At 37.4% G+C, this 15,943-nt stretch overlaps 1 protein-coding gene and 1 long non-coding RNA gene across 3 annotated transcripts; one reads left to right on the top strand and one right to left on the bottom strand.

The window, feature by feature from the left end:
• The first annotated feature begins 1,451 nt into the window (after positions 1 to 1,451).
• Positions 1,452 to 2,984, top strand: LOC138325582 (uncharacterized). The gene is made up of 2 exons (XR_011208801.1): positions 1,452 to 1,547; positions 2,658 to 2,984. It is a non-coding gene; the product is annotated as an uncharacterized lncRNA (long non-coding RNA).
• On the bottom strand, positions 2,637 to 15,928 carry LOC138325581 (DNA methyltransferase 1-associated protein 1-like). 2 transcript variants are annotated; one of them, XM_069271350.1, is made up of 14 exons: positions 15,791 to 15,863; positions 15,356 to 15,388; positions 14,010 to 14,123; positions 13,395 to 13,486; positions 11,589 to 11,709; positions 11,050 to 11,124; positions 9,882 to 10,100; positions 9,113 to 9,220; positions 7,887 to 8,075; positions 7,204 to 7,275; positions 5,435 to 5,507; positions 4,639 to 4,793; positions 3,972 to 4,130; positions 2,637 to 3,659 (listed from the first exon to the last, which is right to left on the bottom strand). In XM_069271350.1, the coding sequence occupies exons 2-14, from the start codon at positions 15,368 to 15,370 to the stop codon at positions 3,603 to 3,605; spliced, it is 1,449 nt and encodes a 482-aa protein (XP_069127451.1). In that variant the 5' UTR covers positions 15,371 to 15,388; positions 15,791 to 15,863; the 3' UTR covers positions 2,637 to 3,602. The 2 variants fall into 2 exon arrangements, with proteins under 2 accessions (XP_069127451.1, XP_069127452.1); XM_069271351.1 differs by lacking the exon at positions 15,356 to 15,388 and having other exon boundaries at positions 15,791 to 15,928.
• Positions 15,929 to 15,943: the final 15 nt, after the last annotated feature.

Genomic DNA, 15,943 nt, shown 5'->3' with positions numbered 1-15,943 from the left:
TGCCAGGTGTTAGGGATGGAGGTTCTATATAACACAGCTTACAAACCGTGCCAGGTGTTAGGGATGGAGGTTCTATATAACACAGCTTACAAACCGTGCCAGGTGTTAGGGATGGAGGTTCTATATAACACAGCTTACAAACCGTGCCAGGTGTTAGGGATGGAGGTTCTATATAACACAGCTTACAAACCGTGCCAGGTGTTAGGGATGGAGGTTCTATATAACACAGCTTACAAACCGTGCCAGGTGTTAGGGATGGAGGTTCTATATAACACAGCTTACAAACCGTGCCAGGTGTTAGGGATGGAGGTTCTATGTAACACAGCTTACAAACCGTGCCAGGTGTTAGGGATGGAGGTTCTATATAACACAGCTTACAAACCGTGCCAGGTGTTAGGGATGGAGGTTCTATATAACACAGCTTACAAACCGTGCCAGGTGTTAGGGATGGAGGTTCTATATAACACAGCTTACAAACCGTGCCAGGTGTTAGGGATGGAGGTTCTATATAACACAGCTTACAAACCGTGCCAGGTGTTAGGGATGGAGGTTCTATATAACACAGCTTACAAACCGTGCCAGGTGTTAGGGATGGAGGTTCTATATAACACAGCTTACAAACCGTGCCAGGTGTTAGGGATGGAGGTTTCTATGTAACACAGCTTACAAACCGTGCCAGGTGTTAGGGATGGAGGTTCTATATAACACAGCTACAAACCGTGCCAGGTGTTAGGGATGGAGGTTCTATTAACACAGCTTACAAACCGTGCCAGGTGTTAGGGATGGAGGTTCACCGCTTACAAAACCGTGCCAGGTGTTAGGGATGGAGGTTCTATATAACACAGCTTACAAACCGTGCCAGGTGTTAGGGATGGAGGTTCTATATAACACAGCTTACAAACCGTGCCAGGTGTTAGGGATGGAGGTTCTATATAACACAGCTTACAAACCGTGCCAGGTGTTAGGGATGGAGGTTCTATATAACACAGCTTACAAACCGTGCCAGGTGTTAGGAGGAGTTATGGAGGTTCTATATAACACAGCTTACAAACCGTGCCAGTGTGTTAGGGATGGAGGTTCTATATAACACAGCTTACAAACCGTGCCAGGTGTTAGGGATGGAGGTTCTATGTAACACACAGCTTACAAACCGTGCCAGGTGTTAGGGATGGAGGTTCTATGTAACACAGCTTACAAACCGTGCCAGGTGTTAGGGATGGAGGTTCTATATAACACAGCTTACAAACCGTGCCAGGTGTTAGGGATGGAGGTTCTATATAACACAGCTTACAAACCGTGCCAGGTGTTAGGGATGGAGGTTCTATATAACACAGCTTACAAACCGTGCCAGGTGTTAGGGATGGAGGTTCTATATAACACAGCTTACAAACCGTGCCAGGCCGTGTTAGGGATGGAGGTTCTATATAACACAGCTTACAAACCGTTGCCAGGTGTTAGGGATGGAGGTTCTATATAACACAGCTTACAAACCGTGCCAGGTGTTAGGGATGGAGGTTCTATGTAACACAGCTTACAAACCGTGCCAGGTGTTTAGGGATGGAGGTTCTATATAACACAGCTTACAAACCTGCCAGGTGTTAGGGATGGAGGTTCTATATAACACAGCTTACAAACCGTGCCAGGTGTTAGGGATGGAGGTTCTATATAACACAGCTTACAAACCGTGCCAGGTGTTAGGGATGGAGGTTCTATATAACACAGCTTACAAACCGTGCCAGGTGTTAGGGATGGAGGTTCTATATAACACAGCTTACAAACCGTGCCAGGTGTTAGGGATGGAGGTTCTATATAACACAGCTTACAAACCGTGCCAGGTGTTAGGGATGGAGGTTCTATATAACACAGCTTACAAACCGTGCCAGGTGTTAGGGATGGAGGTTCTATATAACACAGCTTACAAACCGTGCCAGTGTTAGTGGTTCTAGGGATGGAGGTTCTATATAACACAGCACAACCGTGCTTACAAGCTTACAAACCGTGCCAGGTGTTAGGGATGGAGGTTCTATATAACACAGCTTACAAACCGTGCCAGGTGTTAGGGATGGAGGTTCTATATAACACAGCTTACAAACCGTGCCAGGTGTTAGGGATGGAGGTTCTATATAACACAGCTTACAAACCGTGCCAGGTGTTAGGGATGGAGGTTCTATATAACACAGCTTACAAACCGTGCCAGGTGTTAGGGATGGAGGTTCTATATAACACAGCTTACAAACCGTGCCAGGTGTTAGGGATGGAGGTTCTATATAACACAGCTTACAAACCGTGCCAGGTGTTAGGGATGGAGGTTCTATATAACACAGCTTACAAACCGTGCCAGGTGTTAGGGATGGAGGTTCTATATAACACAGCTTACAAACCGTGCCAGGTGTTAGGGATGGAGGGGTGCAGGTGTTAGGGATATATATAACACAGCTTACAAACCGTGCCAGGTGTTAGGGATGGAGGTTCTATATAACACAGCTTACAAACCGTGCCAGGTGTTAGGGATGGAGGTTCTATATAACACAGCTTACAAACCGTGCCAGGTGTTAGGGATGGAGGTTCTATATAACACAGCTTACAAACCGTGCCAGGTGTTAGGGATGGAGGTTCTATATAACACAGCTTATGACACAGCTTACAAACCGTGCCAGGTGTTAGGGATGGAGGTTCTATATAACACAGATAATGACTTATGCTGGTGATTCTGATTATCAAGATTAATCTCATTACTATCAGTTACTTAATTAGCATCATTCCAATGGCAAAGGATTTTGTAAGCACTAAATGTGTTAGAATCTGTCTAATAACATATGCTAAAATTTTAGCATTTAATAGTAAAAATAATTATGCCAAAATAAGCTTTCTCTGAGACTTATCATTATGAGAAATCTGGGACTTTTCTTAGCAAAAAGAAAAAAAAAATTGTCACATGATTGTTTCAGAAATTTGAATTAAAATCACAACTTTACATGCTTTCAGTTGTAGTTTGTTATCAATATAAACATCACTTGTTCTCAAACATAACAAACCATTAATACATCCACATTGTACAGTCCTTCACATCCTCCGTCACATCCATTAACTCTCAGGTAACATTCAAATACCTGACACATATATAACAAAGTATCACTTCCAACATTCAATTCAGTCTCGTAATCTGTTCACACTCATTAACAACATATATCACGCACACAGAATGAATACAAAGATTTAACATATTCAAATCAGCCTTTAAATCCATTCAACTGAACTCGCAACACACGTCCATACATTTGAAAGTCTCTTCCGACCGAAATAGTTTTTCGTTGCTTCAGAACTGAAAGTGAACACAGCTCCCCCAATGGAATTGTGCTCATCATTAAAATTGCACTACTCACTTTAACTAACAACTTCAAGACATTTCTCCAGTGCTGCTAAGCATGAAAGTAAGCTGATGTTATTGGGGAAATGTTCTTTCTATTTGCTTCTGGAGTAAAACTTTGTGCAGTTGTACTTGTCAGTTGAGCAAGGATCCACATGTTGACTACCAGGGGAGATAACTCCAGTAAGACAGAATATGAGCCTTGAAGTTGTACTGTTGTGTGTGCTTTCATCCTTTAGTGTTTAATCTTCTTGAGGATGTTACTCTGCTCAAGTGCAGCCTTTCTTTTTCTCTGAAAAAGAAAACAAATTTACTTTCAGAAATCCTTTTTTTTTTATTTCAAACAAAAAAGAGAGAAGCAACAAATCGATTTAAAAAAGAAATGAAATAACAAAACTACACATTATTTTTTAAACTACATTTGGTAAAGATATATTATGAACACAATATAAAAATACTACATTTAATTTTCATTCCGTAGAAATTGATATTTTTGTGATTACAAATATATCATTGGGTTCATGTTAAGTCCAGTCCATGAGGAATGATCAAGTCCTCGCCAGTGAATTGACAGTTTTTGTATTATTTACTTAATAATACTTACATTTGGCGTTCCTGGAGTTCCCACAACATCAATAGCCTCAGCTAACTTCTTCTGTCTTGAGGGTGAGTCGGGTGTGAGGAGAGCAGGATTAAACAGATTGGAGGATATTTCCAGGTTAGCAGTACTTGTATCTGGTTTCAATAATTCTGGTTCTACAGCCTTCAAATCAAAACGTTCATTATATATATATATATAATTAGTATAACATATTCAATAACGTCAGATTTTAATGTCAACTCTTTTACTTATTCAACAAGGCCAGATTTTAATGTCAACTATTTTTGATTAATTTGTTACAAGACGCATAAGATTATTTCAAGGCTGGTCAGGTGGTATAGATGTCGTTCACCTTGCCTGTCACAGCTGTATTCCCAGCATGGACGTGAAAATGTCAGGGGACACTAGCTTTACATGCCAGTAATCGATAGTGATTTGTGTACGTCTTTTAAAATTGTTTGCTATTGATGTCAAATAAACAAACGTTTATAGCATGCAAGAGATATTGTAGATGTTCTATAATTTAACTATGTTCAAACTCAACTTATTTTAAAAGTTTATTAATATATTAATAAATTATATAAAGATAAGTATAAAACTTTATTGATATATTATTACATTACCTCGGTAATCAATTTTCTGAGAGACGGTTAAACTTCTACAAGCTTACCTTTCCGGGAGCTAAGGTTTCAAATCTGTGTCTCAGAGATTCGACCTCGTAATCACACGTAGCTAACGCCAACTTCAGTTCATACAAAAGCACAATATCCTGTCGCAGTTCATTAAACTGTGTCACAATTTCTTCCGTCGGCATAGGGTTATATTCTACAGAGGACAGACAGCAACGATTGTAATTTAAATGTGATTAACATACATAAACAATGTATTGGTATAGCCTTACAAGAGAATCAGCACACTCTTTAGTTACATAAGTATATTATCCAATTCACAGTGTCACACATGAGTAACTTATTGTGAAATGTGTGATTATGTATGTGTGGCACCGTTGTCATGTAAATCTCTTGATAACTGCATATGAGAATGACATGAACTTTTCATGCAAAACTTATGATTCATATAAACACACTTTGTTACTGCTGTGAAACAAGTTTGTATTCACCATTATCCCCATTATGGATGGAACAAGTTGACTAAAATGAGTTGATTTCTTATGCAATTTTACAAAGAATCTTGATAGGTTTTAATTTTCCCAGTTAAGCCATATCAAGTAATTAAATTTTAAGATTATGAGTTTCAGAAAACTCAAAGATAATTTGATCACAAACAGTTGTATGCTTAAAAAAAAATTCAATATCAACAGATTTAAGTCCAACCACAATTACACGATACTAGTAAGATATGCAATAATATACATGGACAAGTTAAGTGGATAACAGGTAATAGTTTATATGATAAATACAAAAATGTACTCATACAGTCAACTTTCATGTGCAGAAAATACTGACCTATTCCTAGTTCCTCTAGAACTTGTTCTATAGCCTTGGTCTTTTTCTGACCTATGGATGCAGGCAGCTTCATCTGGAAATATAGAGCGTTAATCTAAGATACATGTTCAATAAATTTATGCTTGATTATTTTAAATGTTATGTCTCTGAGGTAAAAAATTAAACGCTAAAACCTATACTTACACATCAAATATATTAAAAACCAATTGAGGCGACTTCATTTAGCATTTTCACGTCTATAAGCACTCTTTTAGAAATACTTGATTTTGAAATTTAGACCCATATGGATGTATTCTACCTCTGTTGTTAATATTTTTGTGGCGACCAATTTTCAGAATTTTCAATCCCAGCAAAAAAGGTGAAATTGATTTGCAATAAAAACATGTTGATTTACGGTATCAACAAACTTGGAAATAATGCCCCAAGACATTATAGAAGAAATGCCCCAAGACATTATAGAAGAAATGCCCCGACACATTATAGAAGAAATGCCCCAAGACATTATAGAAGAAATGCCCCAAGATATTATAGAAGAAATGCCCCAAGATATTATAGAAGAAATGCCCCAAGATATTATAGAAGAAATGCCCCAAGATATTATAGAAGAAATGCCCCAAGACATTATAGAAGAAATGCCCCAAGACATTATAGAAGAAATGCCCCAAGATATTATAGAAGAAATGCCCCAAGATATTATAGAAGAAATGCCCCAAGACATTATAGAAGAAATGCCCCAAGATATTATAGAAGAAATGCCCCAAGATATTATAGAAGAAATGCCCCAAGATATTATAGAAGAAATGCCCCAAGATATTATAGAAGAAATGCCCCAAGATATTATAGAAGAAATGCCCCAAGATATTATAGAAGAAATGCCCCCAAGATATTATAGAAGAAATGCCCCAAGATATTATAGAAGAAATGCACCAAGATATTATATAGAAGAAATGCCCCAAGACATTATAGAAGAAATGCCCCAAGACATTATAGAAGAAATGCCCCAAGATATTATAGAAGAAATGCCCCAAGATATTATAGAAGAAATGCCCCAAGACATTATAGAAGAAATGCCCCAAGATATTATAGAAGAAATGCCCCAAGATATTATAGAAGAAATGCACCAAGATATTATAGAAGAAATGCCCCAAGATATTATAGAAGAAACGCCCCAAGATATTATAGAAGAAATGCCCCAAGATATTATAGAAGAAATGCCCCAAGATATTATAGAAGAAATGCCCCAAGATATTATAGAAGAAATGCCCCAAGATATTATAGAAGAAATGCCCCAAGACATTATAGAAGAAATGCACCAACACATTATAGAAGAAATGCCCCAAGATATTATAGAAGAAATGCCCCAACACATTATAGAAGAAATGCCCCAACACATTATAGAAGAAATGCCCCAACACAACATTATAGAAGAAATGCACCAAAACATTATAGAAGAAATGCCCCAAGATATTATAGAAGAAATGCCCCAAGATATTATAGAAGAAATGCCCCAAGATATTATAGAAGAAATGCCCCAACACATTATAGAAGAAATGCCCCGACACATTATAGAAGAAATGCCCCAACACATTATAGAAGAAATGCCCCAACACATTATAGAAGAAATGCCCCAACACATTATAGAAGAAATGCCCCAACACATTATAGAAGAAATGCCCCAACACATTATAGAAGAAATGCCCCAACACATTATAGAAGAGGAATAGAAATTATACGTAAAAGATTTGAAATTTTGTCCAGCTAACACTTACCCTCTGACTTCTAAGTGATACACCCGACGCCTTAAAATCGGCGAACTTGATACCAGATGGTTCCACAGATGGCTGAAATCAAATGAGGTAAATTACAAAGTTTCAACACATAGTATGGTACAATACATAATTATTTTTTTCTTTCAGAAACTTGCATCACCAATGATCTTTTTGTGGCAGATTTCAACCAATACTGTACCTCTTTAAGTGAACTTTGGTTACAAAAACAAGGATTAAATATTTACCTTATGAAAACTCTCCAAAATCAATTAGCATCACCTGTTTATTCTTTGCATACAGTTTTTAAATATATATAGAGATTGAACAGTGTTTTGATTGCGTTAAAGGTGGTATGAACGCAATGGGATACAGACATATTCAATGTAGCGCGTTAGCTTGTACAGATTGGGTCAAGTGTCCTGTCCAAGGACACAGTCATGACAGCCCAGACCTGTATATTTCTCAGATTCTAATAAACTTACATCGGTACCCGTAGGTAAATAGGTGTCGTCAGATACAATATAGTCACTTCTCAAACTGATTTGTGCTTTTGGAAAACAATATTTTTGGCTACTATAATGTCACTGGTTGCATATGATAGCATATTGATAAAATAATTATGGACAACAGAATAAAATTTGTCGATCATTCAGAAAATTGAGTTGACCAATATGGGATCTCACCAGTCCTTCCTTGAGTTTCTGCTGTTGGTGTACTTTCTTTTTGTTGTGTTTTTTCTCTGCTCTACGACTATCAATGTTACTGTCTGCGGCAGTGATCAGCTTCTGTAGGTCCTGTGTCTTCTTCTCTCGTTCCTTCTTTCTTAGTTCAATCTTTTTAAGCTCTGCAATCAAATGTTCCTCCTCTTCAACCTGTAAATAAAAAAAACACCATATTCATCAAATTAAAGTGGAATGTTTACGAAAAAACAACGCACAAATCAACTAAAATCAATGGCAATGGCCTCCTCAATAACAAAACAACAACAGATACCTAGTAGATGTAGGCACATGGGGAGGGGGAGAAAAGAGGACTATATTCATAGCTCTTTACTTTAAGTTATCTGTATTATTTCATTTATTCTGTCTTTGCATATTCCAGAGTAAGCTCCCTTGCAGGTAGGTATCAAATCTTATATCATTATTTTGTGAACGCAATTCCCATCATTTTCTCAGAAAGTTGATGTTATGCTCACAAACACATAACATCACATGCAAATGCAGAATATCAAGATACAAGAAATTGAATTCAATATCTTACCAACCATAACATCCTAACTGTTTTTAACCTTTTTTTATCCACCTCGGATTCCTCCACCGAACCTTTGCCGACCAAGCACCCTCAGGACGTTGAATACCTGTCACTCCCTTCATTTACTTCACATTAAATCCTAAAATAACATTAAATTACCCGACACCACCACCACCACCACACACATGAAAAGGAAAAGGGGCGGGGTATAGTATTACCCATGTTCCCTCCCCCCTCCACATACAAAAGGAAAAGGGGGCGGGGTATAGTATTACCCATGCCCCCCACACACACACATCAAAAGGAAAAGGGGGCGAGGTATAGTATTACCCATGTACCCCCCCCCCCACCACCACCACCACCACCACCACACACATCAAAAGGAAAAGGGGGCGAGGTATAGTATTACCCATGTACCCCCCCCCCCCCCCCCCCACCCACCACCACCACCACCACACACATCAAAAGGAAAAGGGGGCGAGGTATAGTATTACCCATGTACCCCCCCCCCACCACCACCACACACATCAAAAGGAAAAGGGGGCGGGGTATAGTATTACCCATGTACTCCCACCACCACACACATCAAAAGGAAAAGGGGTGGGGTATAGTATTACCCATGTTCCATTCCGTCCCGTACATGTATAATACTAGATACCTGTTCTGGTGTTCTTTCAAATAACTTTGTCAGCTGTAGTTTCCTCTTTCTTTCATGTTCGGCATCAAATACTCTAATTTTGGGTTCAGTGCCCTGTGGAGCTCTCACCTGTGTAAAATGATTAATTTATTATTATTACAGAATCTTATAGATTTGCCTTATGCAGCTTTCACCTGTGTAAAACAATCATTATCATTACAGAATCTTTTTATTAACTTACTAATAAATGGTATCTTCATGAATTTTTTCATGACAGATAAATACAAAATAATTGTCAACAATGAAGGTACTAAATTTTTATCAATACAATGTATAGTAAAACTTGAATATGGTTTAAACTTGGTAAAACATATTCTTATCTACATATAACGAAATAAAAATAAATAACCGACTCAGCATTATATGATATAAATAATATGACCATGTGTGTAACAAATTCTTAATATAATAAATTTTTGTTCATAATGAACTTGTTCTTGTGTCCATTCATCTTATTTTCATAGTACATAAATGTAATTTAACACTTACATAACAAACTGCAAATGAAAGATAAACCTTTTACTTTTTTTTCGGAATAAAAGAAATGTTGTTTGCTTGTAAACATAATTATCTGCGAATGAAATGAAGATTGTACATATAATGAATTAATAATCTGTTGATAATCATTTGTATTTCTACTGAGGCAGTTCTAATAGGTCACATGGCTGATAAAGCAAATGAGACATGTTTTGTTCATACTGTTCATGAGACCCTTTCTTTAGATACCTACCTTTGTGAGGTTGTTACAGATGCCGTAATATCTCTCCTTTAAATCCTCCACACTTCTATTGTGGAACTTCTCTCTATCCCATCGATCATGTATAATCAGAAATCGTAGGTCAAATCTTTTACAAAGGTCAAACAGGTGGTCAGTTTCCTGGCGTGTCCAGTTGTCGTCGTGAAGGTGCTGTTGATACTCCAGATCAGAGTAGACAGGGACATCCACAGCCTAAAAGACAAAGATCTGTACAATTAATCTATTCGAGAAGTGGCAAAACAGACACAGACTTTCCCTTCATTAATTAATATAAGGGTTCCAGTTGGGAGTACTAGTCCGATATTAAATCTTGGGAGGCAATTTATATAAACTATACAATATATTTTAGAATTGTATGCTATATGGTATACTTTATATTGCAATGAATATAATTTTATTTGAAATATCCAAATGCTTATATATATAGTTCATTTAATTCAAATATATTTCACATTGAGTTCATGGGAGCCCCATCATCTTATTTTAGAAGTGACTGAGTCCACAGCCATCCCTTTACCTAACAGAAAACCATGAAACACCATAGCAACATATTTTTCATTAAAGGCCCACTACCTTTCCGGAGCAAAATAACCTCAGAAAATATATACCGATGGCCTAAGATGAGGTTACAACACCAAACATATGCAAGATTTCCTGCGTAATATATGATAACAATGGAGAGTCATTTCGCTGTTTTTTACCGTCTGCTGCAGTGATAGCCAACTTCCGCGCAGTATTTAGGACGACGGGGGGAAACATAAGACGACCCGCGTTATGAAAATTTACATTTTATTTATTTTAATTAAATTGTTTAGGAGGTGATAATAAGTGTAGTATTAATTACAGTAAGTTAATAACTTTTGCGACTCTACAAAATTATTAATCTCGTTTTACATTCCCATTTTAAAAATCAAAAACTGTTTCGTAAAGGTAGTGGGCCTTTAACATTCAAAGGTGAAAACACTTTCAATTTTTTGCACATATGCGGTAAATATGGTAGTTACATAATATGGCAAATATGTTGAGAAATGTTTTCTTTGAAGAGCAACTTCCCGCTCTGCTACGTTTATCATGTATATATTGATAAAATCTATGTACATTGTATTATCATGAGTTTTGCTAGATTTTTAATGAAGCTTGCCTTGTTAAAACGAGCAAATGGATAATCTTTTCCTTCATCAGCTTCTCTTCTCCAGTGGTAGAATATAGCACCATCCTATACAAATAAACAGATAAGTCATTACAATAATTACAGTTAATGATTACCTAGGTAATTAATCAGATAATTAATCCAAATGAAATCTGATTGTGTACTGTGGAAGTTATGTCTCTGAATACAATATTGCCATTTATCTTCCAAGAATGATCTCTATTTGTGATATATGGCTGTAACAGAATCTAAACTAGGCATCTCTTATTACTAAATGGATAAAATGTTTGCAGACAAGTCAAAGACACACAGAATCACTAAAATATTATCACTAAAACATCCACTAGCAATAATGTATAATATGTTTTTGACATCAAGAGATTAACTTGTGTGAAATTCTTTCATGAATCTAAATTCCTTTATGCTCTTTTAAATCAGTTATTTGTTATTTGTTATTAAATGCAAATAAATTCTACTATTAAATCAAATTATCAATCTAGTATACAGTTACATTTTAAAGATGTTCATACCTTCCTAGCAGGGTTAGAGAAGGGCATCCATTTCCAGGGCCGCACCTTACTACTGCCAATCTTGGCCTTCATTTGTTTGTAGCCCTGGTTTGTGTCAGTCGGTATAATTGGTGGAGAATCTCTGAGGACACAACAAACAATGTTAACAATTATATAACTAATACCATAGAATCTATAACATAAACATCAAATAAACACATAGATAGTTTTGATTAACCAGTTATTAAATAATTAAAATGTGTTCACTTTTCATTGCATTTCATCTATCTTAAGAAATCTTTCAGCATTATATCAATTAGCATCTGAATGCAAACTGAGAAACTTGTGATTAGAATTTCCAATAGAGGTACGAGGAAAATAAAAAGATACTTATTCCACAAATAACATTCCAAATTACCAGTGATAGAGCATCTGTGACAAAATCGCTAACTGTCGTAGCGTTGATTCTTTCACTAGCCCTCCAACACCGAATTGAACATTGAGACCCAGCAATTATATTCTATTTTTTTAATTCAACATCTTAATACCAGGTTTAGACAGCCGAGGATTGGAAGACAACCTATGATAAGTGTCATCTTTCTCCTCTCAGATACAGATGGGATAGTTGCCACTTACTTGTTGTCGGTCCACAACAGGCCCCACACCTCCCGATGCCACTTACTTGTTGTCGGTCCATAACAGGCCCCACACCTCCCGATGCCACTTACTTGTTGTCGGTCCAGAACAGGCCCCACACCTCCCGATGCCACTTACTTGTTGTCGGTCCAGAACAGGCCCCACACCTCCCGATGCCACTTATTGTTGTCAGTCCACAACAGGCCCCACACCTCCCGATGCCACTTACTTGTTGACGGTCCAGAACAGGCCCCACACCTCCTGATGCCACTTACTTGTTGTCGGTCCACAACAGGCCCTACACCTCCCGATGCCACTTACTTGTTGTCAGTCCACAACAGGCCCCACACCTCCCGATGCCACTTACTTGTTGACGGTCCACAACAGGCCCCACACCTCCCAATGCCACTTACTTGTTGTCGGTCCACAACAGGCCCCACACCTCCCGATGCCACTTACTTGTTGTCAGTCCACAACAGGCCCCACACCTCCCGATGCCACTTACTTGTTGACGGTCCACAACAGGCCCCACACCTCCCGATGCCACTTACTTGTTGTCGGTCCACAACAGGCCCTACACCTCCCGATGCCACTTATTGTTGTCAGTCCACAACAGGCCCCACACCTCCCGATGCCACTTACTTGTTGACGGTCCAGAACAGGCCCCACACCTCCTGATGCCACTTACTTGTTGTCGGTCCACAACAGGCCCTACACCTCCCGATGCCACTTATTGTTGTCAGTCCACAACAGGCCCCACACCTCCCGATGCCACTTACTTGTTGACGGTCCACAACAGGCCCCACACCTCCCGATGCCACTTACTTGTTGTCAGTCCACAACAGGCCCTACACCTCCCGATGCAACTTATTGTTGTCAGTCCACAACAGGCCCCACACCTCCCGATGCCACTTACTTGTTGACGGTCCAGAACAGGCCCCACACCTCCTGATGCCACTTACTTGTTGTCGGTCCACAACAGGCCCTACACCTCCCGATGCCACTTATTGTTGTCAGTCCACAACAGGCCCCACACCTCCCGATGCCACTTACTTGTTGACGGTCCAGAACAGGCCCCACACCTCCTGATGCCACTTACTTGTTGTCGGTCCACAACAGGCCCTACACCTCCCGATGCCACTTACTTGTTGTCAGTCCACAACAGGCCCCACACCTCCCAATGCCACTTACTTGTTGTCGGTCCACAACAGGCCCCACACCTCCCGATGCATGCCCTCTGGACGTTTGAAGGAAACATCCATAGACTTCCTTGTCACCTTTTTCTGTACAAAACATAATGTTCAAAATTACAAATAATCAGCTTCAGTAAATACTATATTTTTTTTAATTTATCATCAACTGGGTAAACAAAACACATCTCAACCTTATGTAAGTTTGTAGTATCATCATGTAAAATATATTTTCCCGGTAATTTCTAATGTCATCATTCTTTGGCAATAGAATCATTAATCCTTAGACTGTCTGAGCAATTATCATTTAGGTAATAATGTCTGATGATAACTAAGGTTATAAATCATTTAATGAGGTTCATTCACTGCTTTAGTGGTATGGTCATGAGGGAATGTCACATACCGGTATTATATTTGTTCTTGATGAATTCTTTGTGTATGTGTATTTTACCTAAGGTTTTCTCATAATGGCCTTTTTGTGTAGGTATTTTACCTGATCATAAGGGCATCTTCATTTTTTGTATGGGTATTTTACCTAAAGTCTACTTTTGTCATCTACGTTGTTTTTTAACCTGACATTTGCTGATGAGGGTATTTTTGTGTAAGGGAATTTTACCTGAGGTTTGCTCATGAGGGCATCCTTGGTAATAAAAGCCTGCTCTGGAGCAGCTTCAATATCCAAGATGTCTCGCACATCACTGCCCGCCATCTTAGCACTGCGTTCCTGAACCTTAAATTTGATAAGAAGCTTTGACATCAGTATCAAAACAAATTAGAACATTTTACTTTTATAATCTTATTATCATAAAAAATAACAACACATTTCAAAATATGCAGCTGTACAAATATCAGCTAATCATATAATATTGATATACACAATATCATACATATATACTTTTTGCTAAAGATGTATATACTAATTATCTAGAAAGTACAAGGTAAAATGTCATACATGCACTAAACTTGTCATTTAACTAGAAATAGCAATTATAAGAACATTGCTATTACACTATAAGCACTTTTAAAATTCCATGAAGACCTACAAAAGTATAAATTAAAGCAGCTGTCTATCTAACATGAGGAAACACAACAGATTTCCTAAAATCCTTTTTAATTAAGAACAAAATTGTGTTAATCAAAATTCAATAAATTAAATCATAAGTATTAGAAATACAAATTTAAAATGAAGAAATTTAATGTTCAGACTATTTTCCTTGAGTTCTAAATTTTCTGAATTATTTCCTTGAGTTCTAAATTTTCTGAATTATCAACCCAAAAATTATTTCAGTCTGATATTGCAGTTTGAAAATTGTTAATTATTTCTACCACATGTTCGCATATATATACTGGTATGCATAAACTCAAAACTCAATCATTAGGTATTTATATAGTAAGTCTTAGATGTTTGTTTTGTTTATATATTAAACCATTGTTTGCTGATATCAAAGATTCAAATGTCACCCAAAAGTATCTCAAATTTGAAGTATGATTGATATACACTTGACCTGTGATAAGTAAAATATGTGAAGTCAAGGATTTATAAGCGAGAAGGATTTGTCACTGTCTCTTTACACTTCTTTACACCACACGAGACACCTATGAATCGAGAATAAATTCACTTTCTCAACAGATACTTGTCTTATTGATTCAAGTGAAACATCAATATAAAGCTTAATAAATTTCACAGTGTCTACTAATTGCATTCCGGACGGAAGATTTAGAAGAAATATTGTAAGATTTCATTAAAAATATACGACATTCCTCGCACCCACCCGCAAGCTACATCAATGGTTGTGCCGACAGATATCAAAGGAAAATCTGTCATCGCCATAACGCCATGGTCAGTGCGCAAACACAAAAGCGCTCACTACATATTCGTCCAAAACCCAGAGTGACTTATCCTTCTCATCTCCACCCTTGGTTTAAGTTTTATAACAAAAAAGAACAAAAACAACCAGTTACCTCCCTTGACATCATTAGTCAATTAGACAGCAGCTGTTGAATTAATTAAAAGAAAAGAACACTGTCACACAGACATAATTTGAGGTATGGAAAACTGGCAAAGAACTAAAAGAGTGTAACTTAGATATACTCATTCCTAATTATATAATTTCCCCCTATGTTAGAAATTAGAAAAAATCCGAACTTGTAGATTTACAATATATTAGCGGACTTACCATTAATAAGTCTGGCAATAAGGTTTAAATTATGGTTTACAAATACAGTACAAAAGTTATTTATTCTACAGCTGTTCTTATTCTTTCAAATCCTTTAATTTCTTCCCTTCGAATTCTAAGTTAGGAGTGTTATTAGGCTACAATGATCATAGCATGGTCAAATATTCATGAACAGCAGGTCTTAACCGTGATTAATGATTTAGTTATGCTATATACTCACCAAACAGAAATACAAATGTAAAATATTATTTTTTCGTGACTTCTAACAAACTACAATACATTGCTTTCCTCATTTTTCATTTGGTTTGGTTATTATATCTCTTGATTTTGAGAGGTAAAAGTGTGAGCGATTAAAGCGTTTATCTGATCAATA

The sequence above is a fragment of the Argopecten irradians genome, chromosome 6, assembly GCF_041381155.1.
Source record: "Argopecten irradians isolate NY chromosome 6, Ai_NY, whole genome shotgun sequence".
Lineage (NCBI taxonomy): Eukaryota > Metazoa > Mollusca > Bivalvia > Pectinida > Pectinidae > Argopecten > Argopecten irradians.
This window is presented reverse-complemented; position numbering and strand designations above follow the sequence as displayed.

Bases quoted from the DNA above. Each gene is read 5' to 3' on its own strand.
- LOC138325581 (XM_069271350.1), bottom strand. The intron at 11,125-11,588 runs GTATGAACATCT...TTATTTGTATAG, and splicing joins TCTCTAACCCTGCTAGGAAG to GATGGTGCTATATTCTACCA. The intron at 4,794-5,434 runs GTCAGTATTTTC...TGTCCTCTGTAG, and splicing joins TCTAGAGGAACTAGGAATAG to AATATAACCCTATGCCGACG.